This window comes from Emydura macquarii, unplaced genomic scaffold (assembly GCF_026122565.2).
Source record: "Emydura macquarii macquarii isolate MOO-44397 ecotype Brisbane River unplaced genomic scaffold, CSIRO-AGI_Emac_v2 contig_2676, whole genome shotgun sequence".
Lineage (NCBI taxonomy): Eukaryota > Metazoa > Chordata > Testudines > Chelidae > Emydura > Emydura macquarii.
In genome coordinates this window covers 19,008,710-19,036,510 of record NW_027132813.1, presented here as the reverse complement: position 1 = coordinate 19,036,510, position 27,801 = coordinate 19,008,710, and the positions used below count along the sequence as shown (strand labels likewise).

Genomic DNA, 27,801 nt, shown 5'->3' with positions numbered 1-27,801 from the left:
ACAGTTGTGTGCTTCCAAAGTCAGTGGTTTCGTTTTGTACATGTGTGTGTGTCCAGGGATGGAAGTGCACTGCAAAACATTTAGGGGAAGGGGTTTTTTCCCGAAGCCATCCAATGACTAATATCCTGGTTTTAAAATACAGTTTTAATAGTTGTTGACTGTAATCAGTCAGTCAATGAACACAATATACCACACTATTCAGAAACATACATCAGCCTCTCAAGTCCTGTGTCTAAACAACTAGACAAACCACTATTAAATAAACAAAACAAACAAAATAAAAAATGTACTAAACCCCCCAATATTCTGAAATGGGCTGTGCAGGATTCAATGTGATTTTTAGGCCTCAATTTGACTGTGTACCAGAAGTTTATTTCGTACCTGTAATGTACATGTGTGACTGTCGGTCGTCTGTAACCAAGAATCCAGGTCTGGATGTCTATAGGCTCTGCATTGGGGTAAGCAATGGTTGTGTCTATCACCCATTGAAGGCCTTTGGATTTGCTCTCTACGAATAAAGTGAAAGAAAGAAGATGTGGTGTTAAAAGTCAGACCAATTATATTCCAGTGGCTTGATATCCATTCTAGTGTTACAGTACCTTAATATAATATCACTTCATTTGTACAAACATTACTTAAACTCTGCAAAACCGGATAGCTCAGGATAAAGATTAATGGTATATCTAACCAATGAGTTAGTGCACAGGAAGTTGGTGGGTAAATCTACAACACTCCTGGCATGTCTCTCAGTGTTCATGTGGACCCTATTCCAGTGCACTAGAAGGTCCCCAATGTGCTTGATTTACTGCTGATTCAAACAGAAGGTGGTCACGGTACATTAAGGAACTTTTAGTGAGCAACAATAGCATTCACAAGGAAGTCAGCACACATCATGCTGGAGTGCTGTAGATTTACATCCCAGCATGCTGTGCACTAACTTGTCACTTAGACAAGCCCTTAGGGTGAAATCTTGGCTCCATTATAGTCAATAGCAGAATTCCCACTAACTTCAGGATTTCACCCTATGCCATTCAGTCACCTCACTGTGCCTACGTATTGCAACATGCACACTGTAGCAACTTCACTCGTTCTTTGGAAAGACTCATGTAATACCTATGTACAAGTAGGGATTGACAATTCAGTCTCCACTCAGACTTTGAGATTGAATGTGCTTACATCATACTCAGTACCATCCAAAATTAGTTTTTTAAAAACATGATTGTAGTAGTACACATCCTTTAACAGAAGCATGTGAGAGGTGATACAACTTTATCAGACCTTATCAGAACATAGGACTTATTGGGAGTTCCACTTACTTACATACTGCAAAAATTCCACACATACAGACAGAAGCCTGAATTGTTTATGTAACTGAAATAATTCTGAAAGGAGAAGACTGATAATCCACATTTCAGCCTGGATTGACATTTTTACATCTGAATGTAAGAAAACAGTTATATGCCTTTAATTATCTCTGATAAATATTCTGACAATCCAGCTGCTAAAAAAATATTTAAATATCCTCTATTTGAGTCTGTGAATCCTGTAATATTTAATTACAAACACAAGCAAAATAGTGTTGAATGGAAGTGGGAAGCACTTTGGTATTTTTGGTAAATTTGCATAACTGGAAGAACCTCTATTGTATCCTAGGAATATAATTTATAAGGGCAAGCATGTACATATAATTTGAACACCCCAGGGATGATCACATTAAAATATTACATTTCAAAGACAGGGCGACAAACATGTCAAATGAGCAGACTAAGTTCCATCACAGATGACCTTATGCCAGCATTATGACAGAGAGTGTGTTTCTAAACAGATACCCCACAAAAGATAAAATGAGAGAATCCCACAGTAAAGCAGGGGATCTTGCTTCTTAGCTAGTGATGAGTTTTGTTTCTGAAAGACCAATCATGAGTGAAAGAAAAAGAGAGGAATATTAATTGTATGCTGCTCTGAGTTAACATTTCCAAAATTGGAACACAAGGTGGAAATTCTACTACTGCCAGAATTATGTTCACATGGCCTCAACTCTACATATAAGAATTTTGTGCATATATGCAGCTGGAGAATGTTCACCATAGATCCCACTTTAGGATTTCTTAATAACGGAGTGCATGAAGTAAAAGGCAGGTGTGTGGTGGGTGGCTGCAGATGTCTCAAATACATCAGAGGGAGCATATGTTTAACTGTTTGCAGTATCAGGACCACTTTCTGTACAGAGGAAATTGCTCTTGTGCAACGGGTCAACTCAAGATCCATGCTCCATGTAAGCTCCCACTTAAAACTTTCAAAGTACTGAAGATAAATTTCACTCTATGTAAAACCCCAGAAATATGGTCAAAATCTCAATGTAACTTCTGACCAGTCTAACAACTAATGTAATTTTTATTGACATGATCTATGCTTTGTGTCCCAGCATGCCCACTGTTTGTTTTGATATATTGCTTTTTCTATGTATTTATACAGAAAGCCACGTTTTCTTTTAAAAAAAAAATTAAAAACTAGTCCCCCCTTTCCTATGTTATTAAATAAAAACACCATCGATTATCAAAACTGATAGACTTTTAGAAACCTAAAGTCACATTTCACCATTTATGCAGTTTACTTTTTCATTCAGTTCATTCAGTATGGGCAGTTTAATTTGCTGCTCTCTCAGGCATGAGCACAAAGTTGCAACATTTGGTTTACAAACAATGCAGGGAAACATATATAAATAAAAACATTTAAAAAATAATTTCTTTTACAAAGTCAGTGGAAATATTTCTGTTAGTATTAGGTTTTTGTAAAAGCCCTCATTCCCCTACACCCCCCTCAAAAGAATGGGGGGGGGGAACCCAAAGCCTAAGTTACTTTTTAAATTAATATATTTATTGGCTTTTCTACAGCATTCACCACTATATTATCTGAACACACATAAATCATTAATTAATTTACCCTCAAGACACCCTTATTAGGTAGAGAGGTATTACCATCCTGTTTTGAAAGAGAAAGAAATGGCACCACAGACATTAAGAGGCCTGCCCTAAGATCACATGAAAATTTGTGGCAGGCTGAGGAACAGCACACAGACCTCTTACTTCCCAGTCCAGCATCTTTAGCAAAGAAGACCAAGAGAAAGATCATTCCCTTCCATGTGCCTTGGAGTGAACAAAGTTTTCAAACTAAAGTCATTTTCCTTTCTGGAAAACTGAGCTAACCCAAAAATACAATTTAAAAAAAAAAAAGAAGCAAGACAGCAGGTGTATTCATACTAATGAGAATAGTTAAAAAGAATGGGGCAACATTGTAATTGGAGTCCTGACAATTTGCAGCTTAAACAAGCTTTTACATGTGTCTGTTCAAGAACCCATCCCTCCAGCTCTGCTTGGCCATCTCTGGCAGCCAAACTATTCTGAACTTTCAATTTCTATTAAAAGACTTCCTCAATCTTCCTTTTCAGTAGAAGCTAAAAATCAAATCACCTGACTACCAGAGAACTTTCTGGAGCAAGCAGCTAGCTAGAACAACTTTGAAACTGACTTTTCTGGAGGCCTGAGTTTTCTCCTTAAGAGGTTCCCCCAGGCTGCTACTTCCTAAACACTTTACTGTAAGCCATGTTATTTTAATATTTTAGTTTCTCTTAGAATACTTCAGAAACATTCACATCCCTGATCCTTCTCTTTTAATATAGGATGAATGTTCAAAATAGCCTGCAGGGATCCCAGTCACATACAATTGTACACAAATCATGTAGAAGTAGGGTACCTTGTGAGAGGTACACACCATGCACTCTTTTTTTTCCCTAGTACTTGGACACAGCGAGTAAGAATCATCAGCAATCAAGGGAATACTTGTTTGGCTAGGTAAACAAATCAAAGGAGAAACTAAGTAGTCTTTTAATGTACTTTTTCTTCTGAAATAATGGCAGTGGTGAATTTTCATAATTATTTTTTGCCTGTTATTCTCATTCTAACCATGAGTGGATCCTTTGATCTGCATATCAGTGCTTAGTGGTACCCAAAACTTGGCCTTAGGCAATGCCTCCCCTTAAGATCCTCCTTTATTGCCCTACCCTCTTCCCATAGGGGACACTGACTGGCTACTATGAGACAGATTCAAGAGAGTTCAAAATTCTCCCTCCTGGCCAAGTCCAAATGCTGGCATGTTCAGTATTGGTTGAGTTTTAAAGCTTGTTAGACTCTGGACTGGTCTACACTACAGTTAGATTGACATAAACAAGCTTACATCAACCTAATTATGTCAGTCTGTACACTACAGCCTTCCTCCCGATGTAAGTGCCCTAGTACACCGACATAATAACTTCACCTCCCCAAGAGGCATAAGGCATATCTTGGTGTAGTTGGGGTGATGCAGTGTCTGTGTAGACACTACATCCCTTATATCGGCTCTTGGCTGCCTTGTCAATTTCATGGCACAAGAAAGATGGGCAACTAGAGTCCAGATACCTCCGTGCTTCCTTAGAGAGCTGGGTGGCTTTGGACCCCACTCTCCACTGGAAGTAGGGAGAGAAGCCAAGGCAGCTGGATCCTGCTCCCCAGGGCTGAGAAGCCCTGGGCAGCTTCCCCTGGCTCTTGGTGGGGAATGGGGAGGGGTGACGCCCCAGGTGGCTTGGCCTGCTCCTTGCAGGGAACAGGGAGCCAAGTGGGGGGCAGCCGTGCTCCTGGCAAGGAGCTGCCAGTGGAGCTGAGAGACTGGGCTCCCAGTTCCCCACACTACCCCTCTTAAGTCGGTGGAAGCACTCCTGGTGAAGAGAGACACAACCAACCCAAGGAGGGTAGTGTGGACATCATTGGTAGTAATTACTGCGGTGGCTGTAAATCGACCTAATATAGGTCAATTTAAATTTCTAGTGTAGACATATTCTCAGGGATGGATTAAGGCTGACCACCTGGAACCAAATTTTGGACCTCTCTCTTTCATTTGAGTCATTTGGGCTTGACCAAGAGCAGGAATTTTGAACCCCATGGAATGTGTGTCTTCCAGTAGACAATCAACCCTAGGAGAAATAAAGCAACAAAGGAGGATCTTAATAGGAGGGACTGCCTCTCACTAAGTGTTGGGTGACATGTCACCACTAGGCTCTGATCTGAAAAGCAAAAAGTCCACCATCCATGGTTAAACTTGATGACTACTACTTCTGCTTGAAATAGTGGTGAAATTAATAGATGTGAGCTAACACCTAAGATTACTACAGATGACAGAAATTAGACCCAAAACAATTTTATCCTACTGTTTTTAGTGTATTTACTTTGGGCATCTGACAGCACTCTGTACAGAGTCAAATTTCAGTGTTTTGTTGATGGTTAATTGTACTTCTCATCTTATACATTAGCATGTTGACAACATGGGCAGCTCTGAGGGAGCTCATGTGCACACTCATTTCCATTCCTGGGAAGAGGGTGTTTACCAACAATGACAGCAGCACAAATTAAACAGGCAGACGTGTGAGCAGAGAGGAAGAATGGGCCCAAGATTTGGTGTTTTTGCTCTTTGTCTTGCTGAAAACCCCCCCTTCAAATCATCACCAGGGGTGGAGAAAAGACCATATAAATGCTTTTCAAGGATTTTTTTAAAAATAGGTCATACCATTTAAAATATGTATCAGAAAATTATATTTTTTTAAAAATGAGTTAAACTGTAACAGTGTTTACCTTCTCAAAAGAGAATTGAAGCAGTTCTCTAATAAAGCCATTTCTGAAAGTTAAGTAATGAAGTGTCGGAGCCAGATGAACTACATTTGAAGCCCCTAAGATCTGACTTCAACAAAGACAGAACCAAATGCATAGAAGAAGCCTGTTATCAGACACTGTTATACAGTGGATTTTACATTGCCTTATTTTACCAAAGCAAAGTTGGTTGAATTAAGCGCCGGAATATATATCTTCAGCAAACAATGGGCCCCAAGAGGCCTGTGACTTGCCAGTTTTGCTTGGTAATATTCAAATGCAGAGACTTTTAAACCAAACAAAGTACAATAAACCTGAATTCTACCCAAACATTTGTCTGTTTCTAAAACCCTTGAGAGAATCAAGTCTAGTTACTTGGAGAAATGTAGTTTTGCAAACATTTCAGAAAGACAATCTGAAAGGGACTTTTACAGTCCCCTTGAGGATACGGCTAAGCACTTGTTTCCTCTGAAAGGAAATCAGTCCATGGAGAATCAGCTTACTGGTGCATGTGCAGCATGTATTTTACCTATTACTCTCTACAGATTCCTCCCTCTGGGCAGACAGCATCTGTACAGCATCCTGACGTGGGTTTCCTCAGCAGAGTTGCTTTCATCAGATGCCAAAATGAACTCTCAAATCTTTCCGAGTGCAGACAGACAGAGCACTTCCTTTCTATCATCAAGGGCTTTCACTCTTAAGGACAACCAGCTACCAACCCTTGGCACCAATTCTACTAGATATTTTTTCCTTTTCACTCCCAAAAGAGAAGCCTTGTACTTTCAGTGTGGTTCATTCAAGAAAAAAAACCAAAACATTTCTCCGAAGAGTGCAATCCAGGTACAAGAGGCACAACTCATTTATATTTACATAATTTAGTACTTAAAGAAACTAAGATACATTTCTATATGACGTAAGATATAGGATTGATGTTGTTGGATCCAGCTGAAAAAGAAATATGATCAGACTTCTGGAAAAATTATTTTCATATGAAGAGAAATTGGGGGGCAGGGAGGGGAAGGAGTGGGATTCCTTACTTTAGCAAGAAGAGAAATAAAAGGGGATATGATAGAGGTATATAAAATAATGAATGGTAGAGAAAAAACAGATCAGAAGCTTCTATTCTTCCTGTCTCATAATACAACAAAAAGGGAACACAAATTAAAAAGCGGGAAATTAAAATCTTACTAAACAAAATACTTTTTTACACAAAGTGTAATTACATTGCGGAACTCATTGCCATAGGACAGTGGTTCCCAGCCTTTTTGGTTCGAGGGCCACAAATATCATTTTTACAACCCTGAAGGGCCACCAGTCTATCAACTCATAAAAAAATGTATTGATGTATATATATACACAGTGTATATACACCATTAAGACTACAGATCACTACATATTAACAGTAAACTTTTATTTAGTGCAAAGCAAATTTAAAAAATTAAACTGTTAAAAACAGTTACAAGGTTATAATGTATGTCCATTTCATGGAACTCTCATCTACTGTGACTTCTGTGGATGAAGACCAGAAGCTAACTTGTCAATGTCTGGCTTCAGGTTAGTGGTTGCCAATAACATCAGACCACTCAAATTTGTGTCTGTAAGGAAGGCACGATTTCTGTTTTTGATCAGCAACACACTTCCTTGGGTCTTTAGGCAATGGCTTCCTGCTGCAGCCAGAAGGATGGGAGTTCAGTGCTATCCTCCCTCTGGCTCCAGCAGGGACCCCAACACCTCAGGACCCAGACCAAGCATCAGAGCTGTCTGGGGACAGCCAATAAGGGCGACCACCCTGGGGCCCTGCTTTCGGGGGCCCCACGCTTTATGCCAGAACCAGCCGGGAGGCCGGTGGCTGCAGCCCGCCTCTCCACTGGGAGTAGGCACCAGGCAGGAAGCGGATGGCTTAACCTGCCTCCCAGTTATGCACCAGGACCAGGCAGGAGGCAGGCAGCTGCAGCCTGCCTCCTAGCCGGAGGGAGGGGAGCGCGGGCCATTTTGAAAGCCTCTGTGGGCCAGGGGTTGGGAACCACTGCCACAGGATGTCACTGAGGCCAAGGACTTAAGATTCAAAAAGGGACTGGATATTTACATAGATACCAAGAATATCCAGATTTGCTATAATTAATGACAATAAAAATTTTGAAAGGGATATTAAATCTTGAGTTTCAGGGTTTAAGCTGATCTCTAACTATTAAAGACCAGGATGAGAATCACCTGAAAGAAAACAAAATCATTAGTAATCAAGTTTGCCGATGACAAAGATCAGCGGAGTGGTAAATAATGAAGACAGGTCATTGATAAACAGCAATCTGAATATCTTAGTAAGCTGAGCATGAGCAAACAATATGCATTTTAATATGTCCAAATATAAAGTCATACATTTTTGAACAAAGAATGTAGGGTAGGCCATACTTGCAGAATGGGGGACTCTATCCTGTGAAGCAGTCTTTGAAAAGGACTTGAATGGTCATAGTGGATAATCAGCTGAACATGTGCTCCCAGTGCTACTTCTAGTGTAGCCAGAAGGGCTAATGTGATCCCCTTGGAGGAACAAACAGGAGAGTATCAAATAAGAGTAGGGAGTTTACCTCTGTATTTGGCACTAGTGTGACCACTACTGAAATAGTGTGTCCAGTTATGGTGTCCACAATTCAAAAAGGATGTTGACAAATTGAAAAGGATTCAGAGGAGAGCCTTGAGAATGATTAAAGGATTAGAAAAGACATGCCTCATATTGAAAGGCACAAGGAGATGAACCTATTTATCTTACCAAACAGAAAGTTAAGGGTTGACTTGACCACAGTCTATAAGAAAAATTTGATAAGGGCTCTTCAATCTATCAGACAAACATTTAACAAGATCCAACAAAATTCTCCAGAAGATCAGACTTGATCACAATGGTTCCTTCTGAATGTATACTCTATGATTAGATAAACCGCTGGTCCGATTCAGTATAGCAATTCCCATATTCCTAAATAAACAGGTGACCTAAACTTATTGAAGAAGATAACGAACATCAAAATTTCAAGAGATTGCATAAACATCCAAAGTTGCCAACGTAATTAATGCTTCTTTTCCCCAAATAAATCCATTAATTCCTTTAACAAATGGAGACTATCCTGTGGATTCAGTGTCTGAATTACTCAAACATTGTGCACTACTACACCACAAAAATCTCAGAACACAAAATTATAAGAGTCTAGAGAAGTCTAGCAAATATATCTGATTCAATGTATGTCACACAATTATTTACATCTATCATTACTCCATTTAATGTTAAGATAATTTTACCAAAAATGAACACACACAGTGTTTGCCGCTGTTTTTCCCTTATGAAAAGTGCTTTCCTAAAATTCTTGTTCTCTGATATTTATTTAATCAGATTAACACTCTTGGATCCATGCTGCCAGGCCAAGACTAGCCAGGAACTTCCACAGCCCTAAGGTTTTTGAGCATCTCAAGTAACTGTGGTGTATCTCATCAGATACCAGTACCTATACTGTCCTCAGACTCCACAGCAGTTATTCTTCAAATGGGAGGCAAACTCCCATTAACCACTTGCACTACAAAACCCAAGAAATTACGAATCCTCCCAAAATCTGAGAGATCAGTGAGACAGTGGTAACCTTTGTTTGTTTTCTAATAAGATGAAAGTACATTATTTTCTTTTCTCAAGGATATACATCCCATTAGGGCTTCCATGGTGTGCTCACGAGTGAGAATCCATTTCTCAATCTCCCACCCTGGAGTCAGGAAGGATTCTAGCATGAGATGTAGAGTGGTGCCTGGTTCTGAATGATCATTTCATGGCCAGTCTGAGAATAATGGGATCAGCTATTGCCACCTGTGGCAGGGTGTTTTTTTTTGCTTTGTTTTTTAAAAGTCAATTATACCTGTCTCAGCTAATACAGGGCTTTTAGTATCACTGATATTTGCCTGTCCCTAAGATTGGTCAGGAACCTTTTCACCAGAGATACTGGTGGGAAGGCATATGAGAGCTTCCTATTATTGACCGGGTCAAGTCCTTTATATTAAAGCAACATAAATTTAAAAAAAAAAAAAAAGATTTTTTAAAAAGGCTGACTTACTACATTAAATGTTCCTCTAAGGTTTTTTGTTTAATTTAGGTAACCTTTAGCCTTAACAGGGGAAGTCAACAAGAGGGCAGGTTGCAAGACAGGAAATTACCAGGTGTGGGCTAGAGCACAAGCAATAAAGATTAAATGGAACAGAAATTTCAGAGGTGCGATGGAGAAAGTAGTGAAGGATTTGATAACTGGTTGGATGTTGAGGATAAAAAAGGCAGTGACGGGAAAAAAGGGGTCAGATCTATTTACATAATCTAAGTATTTCTAGTGTGCCCATCATTGAAGTGCAAGATGACATTATAATTGTGATCTTAAATGATTGGAAAGATGATGTCATAGACAATGACAGAGCAGGGGATTGAGAAAAGATCAACTCTGTTTTAGCCATATTGAGTCTGAAGTGGCATGAAGACATTCAGGAAAGGTACATCAGAGAGGGAAACATTACTTTTTAATGATGGTAGCCTCTACTATGTTAACAAATTCACTTTTATCTTAGTGTAATGGCTGCTACTGACTTCAATGAGTTTAGAATCAGGCCCTCAGTGAATCTTGAGTCGGACAAACCTGAGTAATATTACTGTTAGGTGGATAAGCTTCCTTTATTCCTCTTACTGGGGTCCTTCAGAGTCTAGCTGTGACCCTTCAAATGCCTGCACAGTTGCAGGTAATGTTGTACCAAACTACAGTGAGGAAAGTTTTCCAATTAATATACAGGTTTAACAATCTCTGAAATTTTACAGCAGAGCTTGGGTAGAGCTAGCTTCCTTTATTCCAGATCTGGACTATATTTACTAGGCCAAATATATTAGAGAGATTCTTCATTTTAAAATATGACAAGCTGTGACAAATTCAAGATACAGCATGTAGATGCTAATTAAAACAGAATTCCCTGAACCCTTCCTTTTACACGATCTGTGCCAGATCAGTAACCTCTCTAACTTCAACCAAAAAAAAAAAAAAAGTTATAGAACTGCAGTTCTACATGTGAAAGTTTTAATACTGTACAATGGAAAGAATATCCACTCCCCTTTACTTCAGGCTGATATCTGTGCATGACAACATAGCAACATTTGAAAAGTCACATACAGTTTAAAACAACAAATCTAACGCTTGCTTAATTACCTGTCTTCCTCGAAAATGGAGAAGTTATGTTGCTTCAAAGCCACGCCAAGCTTTAATTTTACTTAAAAGCGAAGTGTTACCTCAGTGTTGGTTGTTAATGTATTATGTGGAATGTTTGGATATTTTCTCTGTTAACCAACGCCAGCTTGTCTGAGAGCTACCAAATCTTAATAGCATTTTAATATATTTTAGTGTTGCAGTCTCCCCCATGCTTGTTAGTTTATAAAAATAAAATCATAAGCTTTCATTAGTGAATGTATGTTCTGATCTTGAGCTTAAAAATTATCAGGTCACATTTCATCCCAAAGAAATATTTCCAGAAACAGCAGCCAGCTGTGTTCTTCAAATATAAGTATACCAGTACAAAAAAAATTTTTTTTAAAGTGTTTTGTTTCTCACCTGACTAATTGTATAACAAGGGACTCAATATGCAGACTTATTAGAAAGTGCATAATATTTCCTAACAATAATATTAATGTGGCTACAAAGTCCACAGTCTTCAATCACCATAGAAAGAAAGGAATAAAGATTTATTAGGAAGACAATACTACAGTATTTGAAATAGTTACTTTCACTGTAAGTGATGTGTAGTTTCCACATGGTATTAATGTGACCATCCTTTATTTGTATTGTAGCGTCCAGGAAGTGGATTTCTTGTGTGGACTGGGCCAGGCTGAGGTTGATGGTAGAGTGGAAATTATTGAAATCCCGGGGGAATTCTTTGAGGGACTCTTTCCCATGGGTCCAGATGATGAAAGTGTCATCAACGTAGCGTAGGTAAAGGAGAGGTGTTTGGGGACAAGTGTTGAGGAAACATTGTTCTAGGTCAGCCATAAAAATGTTGGCATACTGTGGGGCCATAGCTGTGCCACTGACCTGAAGGTATAGATTGCCTCCAAATCTGAAGTAGTTGTGGGTCAGGACAAAGTCACAAAGTTCAGCTACCAGGTGTGACATATCATCAGAGAAAATGTTCCCGATGGCTTGTAGTTGATCTTTGTGTGGAACGTTGGTGTAGACAGCTTCTACATCCATAGTGGCTAAGATGGTGTTCTCTGGGAGATCACCAATGGATTGTAGTTTTCTCTGGAAGTCAGTGGTATCACGAAGATAGCTAGGAGTGCTGGTGGCATAGCTGTGCACCCACATTATAGTAACAGAGGAAAGAGTACCAGGTAGCTACTGAAGTGAGAATTTGCAAAGCTTTCTCTAACAATTGGCAGTTTAATCTGAGACTCACTATTTAGGGAGTAAGCTAATTAATAAATTTAGAGTACTGGGGAGCCACCTCCAAGTCTAAAAGGTCATAAAATAATGTCACTCCCAACAGCGAGGCTTCCCAAGAAAACGCCTGACCAGATCCAAGAAGGAAGTAAGCAGAGACATCATGCCTGATAAAACAGAAAGACTAGCTGTCAGTGCCAAGAACAGAGGTAGAAGAGCCCAACCCAGCTGGAGTACCTGTCACCATCCCCCACTCAATCCTGTTTAGTAAAAAAAGAGTTCCAAAAATCAGACTAGAAATAGGCTTTCGCCTGACACACACAGCCATAATTACATGTCTTTACACTTTTGTAAAAAACCTATTTGCATGCCTTGCTGGAATTTAATTCAGCTGAGACGCATGATATTAGTATTGAAACTGCTGCAATGTGATACCACTTGTGAGAGTAGCTGGCCTGTAAACTGAAGTATGTATTAAAAGTATTTACAGAAATTTCAAGTGATGGATGAATTTAAATTAAGACAAACATTTGCTGATATAATTGTTTCCTTTAGTAACCGTATTCAAACTTGTTAACAGCTGATCATTTGTGCTATGCTCAAATTGTCAGTGTTTTACTGCTTCTTATGAAACCTATGAAAAGTGATGTGGATGATTATTTTAGAAAGCAAGGTACTGAGCTGGTTTTTAGCCATTGGATGATGAGTTGTGTGTTGTCTTTTATGGCTTAGCTAGCTGTAATAGAATAGATGTTTTGACTTTTTAAATAAACATTTTTAATTTAAAAGAACATCAGTAAAAAGATGGTTGAATGTAGTGAGACAGCCTTCTGATAAGTTCCACTACTATTTTGTTTAGTCTCAATTTTAGGGGATCTTAGCCTCTATATGTCAGTAAGATGACCACTGGAAATTTGCTAGTTTTATCATTTTTTGTGGTACTAACCTTACTGCACAAGTCATTTTCCAGTCCACTGTTATACATTATTTTAACTGTAAATGTACGTGATTGTTTCTTACAGTCTTACATTAATGTATTCAAAAATCCTAGTAAGATCTTTAACCTTGTATCACAAACTGTAAGAGGATGGACTGAGTAATGAATTATCTGCCAAGTCTCTAAGGGAGGCGAGTGAGTTCAACCACACAACAGCAGGAGCAGAATTATGAAGTCTGTTTTTTAAAAAGCTGGGTTGAAAGGACAACAGCACATTGTTGAGAGCTATTTGAATAGGACAAAGGAAATGGATATAAACTCACTTTTCTTAAATGAAAGCTTAGATTCTAAAGACAACATAAGTGTTTTTCTGCACTAATGATTATTTTTAAGTATTTCACAAGGGAGCCTTGAAGGTGTCTGTACTTTCTTTTAATTTGGGGGCATAGCAGTAGGTGGGGAACTGTAATAATACTGGGATTTTTGCTTTTTCATAACTGTGTCTGTGGCCAAGGAGTGGGGGGAGAAAACATCAGCCACTGGGGGAATGAAAAAAAAAAAAAAAAAAAAAAAAAAGTCAGAGAGAGAGAGAGAGAGAGAGAGAGAGAGAGAGAGAGAGGAATCATACTGGTTACATATACCACACCCCAAAAAAAAAAAAAAACAAAACAAAAAAAAGTCCTGGAAAAGTATATCTCACTGTTAAGCCAAGTTATAAAGCAGCACTTATCAGCTTTTATTCATAGAATCTAGAGATGACCTGCTAGGTGCAATCTATTTAGTCCACACTCCTGCCAATAGTGGATTATTCTCTGCTGCTCATTTATTAGCATTTTGTCAGTTGTAGTTTTATATATTCCAAAGAACAGAGCTTGTCATTTCCTTTAGGAAAATTTAGCATAGGTGAATGCTCTTTCCCCCATAACCAATTTTCATTTAACAAATAATGTTTTCTTTTAGATCTTCTCAGATAATGGATTCTGTCGCAATTCTGTATGTAGCTGGAGAGAAGAATGCCAAGTATTGAGGGATGCCATTCACACATCTCAACTTGCAATTCATTTTAATCAGAACACTTCTCCAGCTATCTCCAATATAAAATAAACTTTTATCAATAGGTCATCTCTCTTCCCATTGCCTAGGCAGGCAAGGTTACTTTCATTAATAGGGATTGCTACCAGTCTTCTCTATCTATTCCAATGCATCCTTTTGTATATATACACTTGAAGGCTAATCCCCAAAATGTTCTAAATAAATAAATAAATAAAACCCACCAATGTGCCTGGCTTTCATAAAGGAAAAGATGAAACCCTACTCTCAAATATAGTTCTGGTGTAAAATTCTTTAGGTTCAGTTACAGATCACGCAAGTTTCAATATTAAAAGAATTACTGACGCTGCTATGAGTGAACCCACTGACTATTTGAAAATGCAAAAACTTGTGATCAGACGGATTTAAAGCCACAACTAGCTAGCTAAACCCACACAGCTAGGGCCCCAAGTTACACTGTCACACTATTCCCCCTCCAACTCAAATGCTCCAGGACAATATGAAGTATTATCGATTCCTTAGAACTGCTTCACCATAAAGCAGATACGAAACCACCCTTCACATCTCCAAACTCAAAATGAAAAGTTTAATCACAAAAGTAGATGGGATACAGTAAAAGCTGTAGAGATTAAAGCAGAAAAAAATTGGGAAAAGATCAAAATGAAATGAACATGACATAAGAGAATCAAGTTTGCAGCATGAGATGCAAAAAGTTATAAAAGCCAGGAGAGAAAAGTGGAAAGTAAAATAATATAAATTTCCTGGAAATATTTGGAGAAGAAAACACAGACTCAGTGGGCATCAATGGAAAATTTTTATCTCATGAACAGACATTGATGAAGGAAAAAAGCCTGCATGCATTGCACGTTGCAACAGAATTTTCATAAGGCATCTCCCTATCGGAATGGGGGAAAACTGCAAGTATGACAACTGTGATATTATTAAATATAAGAGGGAAAAAAAGACAGACTTTTAAAAGGCAGCCCAGTGGAGGGAAGAAGAAAGGGGTTGGGGGAGAGATGTTTGAGATCTTTTATACAAGAAGGGTGTGGAGAAGATATATTACTTTTTCTATTACTCAGTTCCCAATACAAAACTGAAAGAAGGAAACTATTCCAATAAATCAGTTATTAAAGGAGGGAATCAGTGAAGCAGTCTGATTTATAAGGATCAGATCTATGTATTCTGGAACAAAAACCTCTGCATTCAAGTTGCTGAATACAGCACAGAGAGGAAAGAAAAATCTTAAGGCAGAAAGATTATTATATCAACCCGGAAGGTGTCTCATTAAAAGATGGTTGTTAATGATTAACCAGAACATAACCATTTACAGAAAACTAGATAAGAAACGTCTCTTTCCCTTTCAGATTAGATAGATAGATAGGTAGATATTCGTGTCCGCAGAGCACAGCCCCTCTGCTATAAATCAACTCTAGGTATGCATGATGCTCTCTATGACAATCAAAAGCAGCCAGGTAATTCTAGAACAGTCTGATATGAACTCAGTATGAGAGTGAAACATGCATGATTAATTTGTTCACTGTGGAAGGATTTGAAGCAATTTTGCTGTAAATGTGCTACTGTCATCCTATTTAAAGTTATATAGGAAGAGAGAACCATGACTATAAAGTCCTGATTCCTAGTCACCTTCTAATCATTATATTGAGCGGGCTTCCATTACAAGTGTCAGAGCTGCTGCAACTTGGTTCTTCAATCTGTTAAAGCCTCTCTACATTACAATATTTTAAATTAGCCACCTGCATACAACATACCAAAGATGTTATGTACTGTATCTATGACACACATGAACCCACTAGTCTGCATATTCCACACCAATAAATTATAGTTTCATCTGTGAGTACTGAATTAGTGGAATGAATCTCCATTTATCAAGTTGGGTATTCTAATACCACTGTGATGGGTGCAGAGTATAAGAATCTAAATAAAATAGAAACTTGAGAATACAACCATAAATATCTTTCAAAAGTTCCAGAAACAAAATGACTCAAACCAAAGGGCAAATACTAAGAAATGTAGAAAAGTATTATGGTCAACCAATACTTACAATAATTAGAATTTTGGCATATTTTGAACAAGATTTCACACATTCATGTAGTGATCTGGCTGGAAACCTCTAACTCAAAGCATCCTGAAATTTTGTTTAATAACTTTGAGTTCACATTGAACATAAACTATTCTGAGATTTCACAATGATTAAAAGCAATCCCTACCTGCTACCGTAGCATCTCCAGCTGCTGGGGTTCCATTTTCCTGCTGAGCTACAAGTGATTTCAGAATAACTTGTGTTGCTCCCAGTCTTGGCAGGGTGACATGTGTAAGAAATGGCAAATTGTTTTTCTTGGCAAATGCCTGGCTTGTTTCCCTCCTTTTCCTAAGAAAGCCGCCCTCTGGAAACAGTACAATCCACTTCCGGTCACGGCTCCTGTAATGTTTGTCTAGATGCTCCTTTAGGAGCACAAGCTGCTGGTCACGGTGAGATTTTCCCTGGGGGTGTGTGAAAGAAAGGTTAGTGATATTTTAAATAGTCTTATAATCTAAGCAGATTTTTAAAAATTCTAAACTCAAATTAAAAAAATGTTTAAAAACTCTGTCTCTTTTCTCAGAGCACTACATAATAAACATTCAATGCCAATGTAAATACTGTACTATTTTCCCAAAAGCAGCCACCCTCATAAGGAATGAAGAGTGTTTTCAGAAGTAAGTGTAAAGCTCCCATTCTGACCAGTCCTCATTTTAAGTGTAATCTTTAAAGTGCAGTTATACTGTTAAAAAGGGATTCTGTATAACAAACATGGAACCCCAGAACATTATCTGTTAAAGGTCCTCTGATTAAATTTGCCAAGTTTACATGTGTTAAAAAAAAAAAAAAAAAAGTGTTATTGTCACTTTAAACTCAACCTGGAATCCAAGAGTCAAGATGGGTTCTCTCTGGTTCATACACCACTAACAATAAAGATTTTGCAAACCAAAATCTGTCCTCATTCACCCTTGTGCAATCCCATTAACTTCAATACAAATTAGTAGGACAAGTTCTTCAGTACCGTTCTCTTTCTTCAGTAGGGCTGCAAAGGTTTAACTGAGGCAGAATTAGGCCCTGACCCTAGAACTTAATTCTGCTGATAACATTCAAGCCAAACATAGAACTCTTCTCATTCTCCCACAGTTGTGCTACCTGAACATTTTGTTTGTTTGCTAAAGCTAACAGTTATGACAATGAATATACCAGGGAAAGATCTCGCTGTAAGAAGATACCATTTTTAAATAGAACAAGAACTGCACGGTAAAATGAGGCACTTCGGTCATGGCTGTAAAGAGTAGGTCTGCTATATGTATAAATAATGTACCAGCATACAGCACTGATAAAGTAGATTTTTGATAAACTGAAAGAAATTAGACAAAAACTAGAGATATTCATTTTAAATAAACAAATTAAAAGTTTGCCAAGGTGAAAAAAGGGTACCTTTCTTTAAAAGGATCATAAAAAGTAATTTGAAATTAAGACATAATCATCTTATTTTACATGAAATATGAAAATTTTAATTAGGAGGAATTCCCTAAAAACATTCAGGCCAGCAAGCATAAACATTCATATTATTGTTTCTAAACACAGCTGTGGTGAGGCAAGAGAAGGAGCTGTGAGCTACTTTTTGACATTCTATGGAGGTACGCAGTTACTGACACATTCATTTTTTGGTGTGTGATTCTGAAATTATGTTTTGTTCTCTATTCTATTTAGAAGACAAGAGTCTGATTTGTATACAGCTGTGAATAAATTCCTTGCTAACCTTTGCAGCTATCTAAGGTGAGTCATTGCTTTTGTCTCAAGAAAAGACTACAACGCTAACACAAAGCATTACCTCGGGACAATAAGATATGAGAAGAGTGAAAAGCTGGCACCAGGGTAGCTAGCCTGGGGACTCAATCAGGTAGTTATTAAACGTGAAGTGGCAAGTAAAAAAGGATGGATGAAGTAATACCCAGCAAGTGCTGGGAGGTTTCAGATGCCATCATAATAGAAGACCTGAAAAAATGTTAGTGGGGAGGACCATTTGGAAGAGTTAAGTAGTGGCTAAGAAGTGGAGAAAAGTAAACAGACGGTAAGGCCACAAAAGAAGCGAAAGTCCCTGAAAAGACACTCTTTTTCTACTAGACTATTAAAATGACAGTTAAACAGAGATTAGGCAGTTGCTTTAGGATCCGCACTCTTCCAGCTGGTGACTAGTAGTTCTGTAGCACAAGCAATAGGCTTGATCTTTTGTGGAGGGAGAGTATGGGAGTAACAAATCCACTGTAGCGCAGTCTCTTGAGGGCACCATGCACCTTGCTATCCTAGGAGTGGTGAAGTTAGTGTCAATTTTGTTTTCTAGTAGCAGGCCATTTAATTGGTGAAAGAGAGCACTAGCCACTCCCCCTTGAAAAAACAAACACACTCTAGTTACTGCAAGTAAACCTGTTCATGGGAGGGAGGGAGAGAGGGAGTTCATTTTTATTATTATTATGCCACGATCAATACTCAAAGAAGATTATAGGGTTTTTTTTGTAGCTACTTTTATGAGGAAAAAATAGCATGCCAGTGGTGTATATGCCCATCAGAAAAACTGTTACAAAAGAAAAACATACACTTCTCTTTCATCATTCATTGGTACTCAGATTCCAGATAGCATAAACCTGTGATTAATCAAAATGTGAGGTCTGCATTACCATAACCTGTTATAGTGGGGGAAAGCACTTTTTGCATCTCAATAACCTTTTAATTTAAGTTCAAATACACACTGGTTACATTTGGTAGATGCAAGGGCAACAAAACGACATCCAGAAAATATCCTAAAATGTATATCCTATTAACACCACTGCAGTTGCCCTTTAAGATATATAACCAGTATTGTCTTGTGAGTTTTCTAAATGCAAGCAAATACAAGAAACAAATGGAAAGAGATCCATATTTTAAAACATGTCAGCTTCAGTTCTCTCATGTGCACAACGAGCAACACCATGTAATTCAAGGTCATCCACAAAGCATTTACAGGCCCACCAATGGAGATTATTTTATTACGTAATAGTGCCTGAAATTTGCTAGGCACGCCTCTAATCAAATTGAAAATTTGACCTGAAAGGATACTTTTTCAAACAGATACTAAATTACTCCATTTTAAATACAGATTAGCCTCTTTCCTCAAAGTTACAATATCTCAATTAATCTACACCTGTCCACCCCCTCCTAACAAAGACATATAAAAAATAAAGAGAGGTGTGGATAAATGTGTCTATTGAATGTCGTACTTTACATAAACTGGAATCAGATTAATGTTAGCTACCAAACCTTTTTATATTTTCTTATTCTTGGAAGATGGTTTGCTCTGCATTTAACAAATGAAAAAGTAATACAGAAAATCTCAGTAATCATTTATTTGTCATAATAATGCGGTCAACACACAAGAGTCACAGATGTTTAGACATTATCAGTATTCAGCACTACGTTATTCTACATTTAGGACAGTGTAACTGTTAGACTGTAAACTCTTTGAAGCAAAGACTGTCATTTACTGTATGATTGTACAGTGGCCTAGCACAATAAGACCCCAATCTGTTGAAGCCTGTAGGGGCTATCATAATATAAATGTTAAATAATACAATTACTAAAAACATTTAAAATACATTTTAAATTTCTTTTATATTAGGTCTATCTCTAGCAAGTATATTTCAGCACAAGAATTTCACTTTGTAATCCCCACTACAGAAATTACACAGAAATCCCTGCAGACCACACTGAAATTTTGCAGCTAGGAAACTTAATGGAAAACGGAGCATTGACTAGAACAGTGTTTCTCAATTGGTGTTCTGAGGAGGAACACTGTTAGGGTTCCGCGATCAGCTGTTCCCCACGCCGCCGAAAAAGGGAAGATGTCCCGGATTTTTCGGCGGAGGGTATCGAGTGCAAGTGTAATTTAATTGAGAAAGGCTGATCTAGTTGTTTGTATACAATTTGCTTATTTCGACATTTTTTTTGGCCCCATATGTAAAAATATTGTTAAGAGTTTGGGGGGTTCCGCAATTATTTATCGAGTTCAAAAGGGTTCCGTGGCCAAATTTAATTGAGAAACACTGGATTAGAAGGATCAATCAAGGCACTACCATACATCTGCTTACCTGTCTTATAAAGAAATCTCCATGAATTAGAGATACAATCCCAAAATTTGTATACTTAAAAATATGATCCATCAGCCACATCATCTGACGGACAACCTGAAAAAAGTTTAGAAAAGGACCTGTTAGTATATACTGCTTGCAGAGAATCAGACGTTAGAGAAGTCACCTTTTCAAAAGCCAGCAAAAAAACCCCACAAGCTAACACATAAAATAAAGGAATTAGCTCTTCAAAAGTGAAAAGCAGATGCCATTTTGTTTTCTAGGAAGGGGCCTAATATGAATGCTATCCTTAGAGTTAGCGACAATTTTACCCCGCTATTTACATGGTCTAAGTTCACACAGGCACATTGTATGCCCCCTGCTGACAATGCCATCCCCATTTTAAATCAGACTGTTTCATCCACCAACTGTTCTCAGTTTCAATTTTACAGAAATTACTATGGATTTTAAATCTTCAGCTACTTTACTCCTCCCATAAAAAAACATATACCTGCCATTTCCATTTTATTTTTGATGTTAACAGACTTCTTAAAAGAGAGTTATTTGATATGAAACAATTTTTGTCTCCAGGTGAAGAACAGTTACCTACCTGTAAATGTGGTTCTTCAAAATGTTGTTATCCATTTGGATCCCACTCTAGATGTGGATACATCCATGTGCACAAGATCAAAACCTTTGAACAGTAATATCAGTTGGGCTGCACCTGTGCTATGTATGTCCTGTACCCTCCCCCGCAGAGTACATAAAAAAAATTGTGCACAGGGCAGCCTACCTGAGCTAGCATGGGTAACAAGAGCAGCAAAATCAGCATAGTGCAGGCTAAAGAGCCGAGTACGTACTCAGGATTCATGCCGGACTTGTACTACCCAAGCTGAAGCCTGAACTGTGCTGTCTTCACTGCTATTATTACTTGTGCTAGCCTGATTCAAGCTACTTTGGATAGGTTAGCCAACAAACAGCTTTTGCTGTGTAGACATAGCCTATGTCCTATCAAGATAATATAGCAAGACCCTTGAAGCAAGGGTCCAAGGTGAGGAATCTCTTTCCTCTCAAAGAGAATTGAGGTTTTAAGAAAAAAGGAGTAAACTAATAGCTTGTATCAGATTCTTATTTGCAACAATTTAGGGAATACACTTGGGAAAAGTTTTAACACCCCATTATCTCTATAGAATGTTATCTAAAGAGGGTCAACCATGAGAGGTTGGAGTTTGCTGACCTCTCTAGGGGATGTAATGGCAACTAAGGTGGCCACTTTGAGAATAAAGTGATGTATAGAGCATCCGGAGAAGTCCAAAGGGAGCTCCAAGAGTTTGCAAGGACAATATTAAGATCCCAGATCAAGGGGAGTTCTCTAACTGATGGGTGAGCATTCAGTATTGCTCAGATTGCTGCAAGGTGGATTTATGCAAAACTAAAAAGTCCAGAGTGTTTAAATCCAGAATGTGGTAGAGGATTTTTTGGTATAAGGAGCCTTCAATGTGTCACGGTTGGGTTGGGCTGCCCAAATTGAAAATCATTTCCATTTAGATGATCTTCCAAATAAAGAATTTTTTCCTTTGCAGGAGGTTCTCTTGGACTTGTAAGAAGCAGTCCATCAGCTACATTCAATCAGCCAACATCCATAGTCAGCACCATGACCTAGGGTCTGGATGAACCATCTGGCCCAGTTTTGTAATATTATCCTTACAAAATCTAGTAGCATGGGAGGCCAAATAAATATCTTGAGATCTGTTAGCCAGAATTGTGTCTGCTAATATGGAACTGTCAATGTGTAATGGCTACATGCTGTCCAATTTTGCAAATCACCCTGTGAATGAAATGAATTGGTAGAAATGCATACACAATACACTTGACTTGAGCATGAAGGAAAGATGATGGAGACAAGCATTAGATGGCATATACATTTGTTCAGTCCTCCTAGATCTGGGATAGGTAAAAACCCCCTTTTTTCCTCCAGGATAAGGAAGTATCAGTAGAAGCCTCTTCCCCATTACTTCATGAGTTACCTACTCTAGTTTAGTTCCTAACTAAAGCACAGAAGCCAATTCTTCCTTACCTGCAGGGTCCCTGAAGAGGGAGAGGGGACGGGAGTGGGGAAAAGGACTGAAATTGCAAGACAGCCATGGGAAACAACTTCCAGCACCCATCTGTCTATTATTGCAGTCCACGCCTAAAAAAAACAAAAGTCAAGCTGGCATCCAAAGATAGGGCTGGCACTTGAGTGGTTAAACGTGGATCTTGACCCATGCATCAAGCTTGTTGTCTGGAAGCAAATTAATGCTGATGTGCAACTGAGAAAGAGGATGACCTCCTCCAAGAGAACCATGACTTCTTGGGTGCTCAGAAGACCATGATTGAAGAGAGATATCTTTTTCCTGGATTACTCCAGATATTTAAAGAGTTCACCCATTTGGGGCTGTGGCCTGGATGCCAAATGAATGCAATGTGGCCCTGAAGTTCTTCAGGGAGCATGGTGCATCACCCGTTTGTGCACTGAGTATATCTGCCCTGGAAGGGCAAATCCTCATTTCTACTCTGCACTTCTCTCAGAATGCCAGGAAGCTCTATGTACCATCACTGCGGTGGACATCGCTTATTTTGTATCACAGTCACTGGCTATAAGAAGGAACTAAGGGACAGCTACAGCCACTATGCTGTTAAGGTGGGAGGGCACACGAGCACAAATGGCCCAGCAGACACAGATATTCAAAGATTCTGATATTGCATGCATAAAGCACATGCACACTCAGAGTGGGATCCACACTGACACATACAAAGAATTTACTTTTTCTGATTCAGTTTCAAGAGGTCCATTGCTTTTTGCTTCTTGCCCTACCCACTTAAAAGTGAGGGAATGAGGATGAAGTGTGAAAAGAAATATTTCTCAGAATAACCACCACCAAGACCAGATGCTTCCTATTGCACAGTGCTGATTTCATCTCACTCTGAGCAGTTCTTGAACCAGTCATGGAATCTGACTAGATGGACTTTGATCTTATAGCAACTGGGAAAACTGGGAAAAGGAAGTTTTGAAACTTGCAGTGCAAGATAAAAAGCAGTCTCTCTTTCCATCTCCTCTCTCTCAAAACAGTGCTCTTTGGAATCCTTGTTTTACATGAGGAAGTATAACCAAACATATGGATACTACTCTGGTAACACGATGACTGGAGTCATTTTAACCTACCCTTCTTGGCTGAACAGATCATATACTCGTGTTGGTGAAATCTCAACAAGCTTCACAGCTGACACCAATTCAACTTATCAAACTATATAAAAAGGACAATGAACGTTAACAGATCACCTCTGATCCTATTACCCAACCAGCAGAAACTCTGCTCTGTAAAACTTGTCTTTAAAGAGAAAGCACTGGAATAGACAGGCCCTATATTCTATTTATATTATATTGTATATTTATAAAGTTTAAATTTCAATTTAAGGGGGTATTCCCTTCACAGGAGTCCCATGTTTCCCTAATCCATGCAAGTAAATCTGGAACAATCTTCTCAGAAAGTGTTACAGTTAAATAGCATTTCTATTTAAAATTTGAGAAGGCTAATAGTGATGGGAGGGATGCATATTTTATTTGTTTATAAATATTCAGTCTTTCATAAATTCTAAAACACTATCATTTTGCTGATATGTGCCCCTTAAAAAAGAAATCCGCTGGTGAATTTTTCAGAGCACTGCAGCATTCCCTTCTCACTATGCATGGAACCTGATCTTCAGCCTTAAGTCAGACAGACACTTTTTTAAACTGTTGTGAATGGATAGTGACCACCAAATCTATTTGATTTAAGCAATTGACTAGGACTTAGAAGATCTGGTTTCTATTCCTAGCATAGCCACTGGCCTCTGGGTGACCTTGAGTCACTTCACCTCTGTGCCTCAGTTTCCTTATTTCTGAAATGTGGATAATATAAGCTTTACCTCCTTTATAGATCTACTGATGAAAAGTGCTCTAAAAGTTAAATAAATAAACCAACCAACCAATAATACCTAAAAACATTTCTGGGACATTACCAATTTGTTAAGAACATACATGGTATGAAAGTTCTCAAAGCCCTGATAAAAAGACCATTTCAATGGTGTATTTAAAACCTAAGATCATTTAAAATAATAGTAGGTATACAATGATTTCTTCTGGCCATATCAATATCTTTTACCTTTCTAGTGGTTCCAAATTTTGGCTCAAAGAAATAAGCAATGTCATTCTGTACTCATAGTGAGTAAGAGATCTGAATTAAGCAATTCAAAAGCATTTGATTTAGCAATTCTATTATGGATAAGCTAGACTGATTTTCCAAATAATTATTTTTAACTGCTTATTTGAATCATGCACTATTTCGCACATACTAAAATTATACATTTTTTTAAAATACAAACTAAAAAGTCAAATCCATACTTAAGCTCTGGACCTATGTATTCCCAAGAGTGAAGAGTTGTAGCTTGCCATAGTTTCCTCAAAACCCCCAGACTTAAAGTTTGGAAATTCAGAGTTAAGGTTAAAAAGAAATTCACAACAACCAATATCAGAAAGAATGGAAACACATAATGAAGGTTTTTCAAAAAAATCTTTAGTTCTGCCCCTGTTCTGTAGCATTCTGTGCACTTATCACACCTTGGGGTAAGTTGGAGACTTTCTGATGGAAGATTTTATAGAAACCTTAAGAAGTTTGCGGCATACTTTATTTGAGTAGGATATCTATGGAGTCAAAGAAATCGGATGTATGTGACTCTGGTTTTCTTTATATGTTATCTAAGATACTTAAGAGTGATTTCTCACACATATAAGCTATCTAAGCCTTAGTCTGATCTTTAACAGGTTTAAAACCAGACACGGTAGTTACATGTCTATGATTAGTCTCACATTGTGACATTTACACTTTTACAGTGTAGCTTTGGGGAACGGTCCCAAATGAATGTCCCTAAATGTGGTCACTTTCGGTGAAGTGACGTAAAATGTCTAGCAAATTCCCAAAGGTCTTAAAGAAAGCAGGAAGAATTCACTATCAATGTAAAGACAGGTACCTTGCAGTTTAAATAGTGCACAAACAAAATTAAAGTAGTCCAAATATATCATCTCTCTCCCTCAATTTCCAGAGTAATTGGTGCAATGAAATGTGCTTTGTTTGATGATGATGTAGTCTCTAGTTTTTCACTTGTTTTCTGGCCTGTGACACAGAGGTGGAGTTAAAGTTCTTCTCTAAACCAGGATTGGCCATTCCCATATTTTTTAATGCTGAAGAAGAGAGGGAAGGCTTACCATGTAACCATAACTTTTAATATGCAGGGCAATGTTGCTGTCAGAGGATGACAAGAGACTCGGAAGAGTTTTTTCCGTTAAGATACTGTGTGCTAGGATCTGGGTGGTCCACCTGGAACAGTATCCTGTCTTCCAACAGCAGCCAAAGCCAAATGTTTTGGGGAATGAACAGAACAGAGCAATTGTTGAGTGATCCATTCCTTGTTATCCAGTCCTAGCAACTGGCACTCAGATGCGTAGTGACACTCTGAGCATGGGAAAGCATCCATGACCATCTTTTTTAACAGCAAGTGATGGACCTCTCATCCATGATTTACTTTTTGAACCCCATTATACTCTTGGCTTTCACAACATCCCTTGGCAAGGAGTTCCACAGGTTGACCATGCATTGTGTGAAGTACTTCCTTTTGTTTGTTTTAAGCCTGCTGCCTATTAAATTTCATTGTTATATACAACTCAACAATTGTATACACAGAGAATGAATAACCCAGTTCCCCGGTGATATCCTACCGTGCCTTTATCCTGAAGGCACATCATTAGAGTGCAGACATCTCCTGTTGCTTGATGGTTCACCAACATCATGGCTTCATCTTCTGAAACCACTTTAACATCATCTCCCCATTCGACTACTGTTAAAAGAAAAAAAAAAAAAAAAAAGGAGAAGAGTAAAGCTTTAAATCTGATCAAATTTTTAAGGCTACCAGAAGTTTTGCAAGTAGAAACCTACATGCTGCATGCCAATTTAAACTGGCACATAACACAGGACAATCATTAGATTAGCAATGCCATTTCCCTAAGCAAAACAAGAACTCAGTTTATAACTTTTAATCAGCAAGCACTCAATACACAACTGAAATAGTCTACCAGAACATATATACAGAATAAATCTCTTTAAAAAAAAAATTAAAAAAAAAAAAAAGGGTCACCATACTATATTTGGGCCTACAAAACCCACTATAAACTTTTGACCCATCTTTCAAGTTAAGCTGGCTCCCCTGATTAGATGCAGAAGTAGCTAAAAATGTCAAATTTTAGTCTCCACATTTGTTTCTCCTCCATTTTCTGGTCAAACTGTTGTGGTCAAACAAAACAAAACAAAACAAAACAAACACCCGGTAATTTTAATATTATGCTTAGGATATTAAGTTACATACGTGTTGCTATAATTTCTCCAAACTTAAGAAAATTATTTGTAGGAGAGAAAGTGGGTTAAGAGAACTAGTTGCTCAAAGAACAGGAACTATTAGTCATTATTTAGTATCACTGAGGCCAAAAATTTATGTCACAAGAGTGGTGACAGCATGCTAATCAACAACTGTAGTATCCAAACATTTATAAGAACAAGCAAAACTACCCAAAAAGGTCAGAAGGCAGACACCAGTATTCTTGACTTGATGGTCTCAATGTGACTAAACTCAGAAATGAAAGACAACCTCCTACAGGAGCACAGAGATGATGGAATTTTGGTAAAAACTTAGCTCAAATGAGAGAAGTTCAAACATACGCCCATACACAAACCTGTTGCCTAGACAATGAAAGACTGGAGTAAATAGAATCCCTCCTCAGCTGAAAGGGAGGTCCACTCAGACGCAAGGGCCATAAGGAGAGGGAAGGCAGTTAAGAAGTTCTATTATGTTCAGAAGAAAAATTCTGGATATATTGCCCAGAGATTTGGGGTAAGATGTTGGGGGTTTGTTTGGATTTTCCCCCCCAACTTTATCCAACTTTAGATTTCTAAAAGGCATTTGATTTAATACCTACCACTTGACATTTTGATTTAAAAAAACTAGAGCGATGTAAACTTAGCATGGCTCACATGAAACGGATAGAAAGCTGACTGACAGGTCTCACAATGTAATTTTAAATGAAGAATCAGATGTATTTCTAGTGGGATCCAGCAGGGATTAGCTCTTGGCCCTATGCTATTTGATTTGACTTATCAATTACTTGGAAGAAAACAAAATCACCACTGATAGTTTGCAGAGGACACAAAAATTGGGGGACTGGTAAATAACAAAGAGGATAGGTCACTGATTCAGAGTGATCTGGACTGCTTGATAAGCTGTCACTATGCAAACAATACCTGTTTTAATGGGGTTAAATGTAAACGTATACATCTAGGATCAAAGAAGGTATCTATACATACAGGATGGGGAGCTCTATTCCAGGAAGCAGTTATCCTGAAAAAAATCTGGGGGTCATGGTGGATAATCAGCTGGACATGGCTTTCAAGTGCAATGCTGTAGCCAAAAGGGCTAACATCATCCTTGGATG

The 27,801-nt window shown here is 38.2% G+C and overlaps 1 protein-coding gene across 2 annotated transcripts in view; it reads right to left on the bottom strand.

Annotated features, from left to right (window-relative positions):
* Nucleotides 1-27,801, bottom strand: part of LPGAT1 (lysophosphatidylglycerol acyltransferase 1) — a 104,113-nt gene that overhangs the window by 36,472 nt on the left and 39,840 nt on the right. For both annotated transcript variants that reach the window (XR_010922981.1, XM_067565006.1), the window contains exons 4-7: nucleotides 26,038-26,156; nucleotides 20,265-20,360; nucleotides 16,328-16,601; nucleotides 382-508 (exon numbers count right to left, since the gene is read on the bottom strand). Coding sequence is in view for 1 of the 2 variants with exons in the window: in XM_067565006.1 (XP_067421107.1) it covers nucleotides 382-508; nucleotides 16,328-16,601; nucleotides 20,265-20,360; nucleotides 26,038-26,156 (616 nt within the window). In the remaining variant the exon portion in view is untranslated. The remainder of the gene's footprint in view (nucleotides 1-381; nucleotides 509-16,327; nucleotides 16,602-20,264; nucleotides 20,361-26,037; nucleotides 26,157-27,801) is intronic.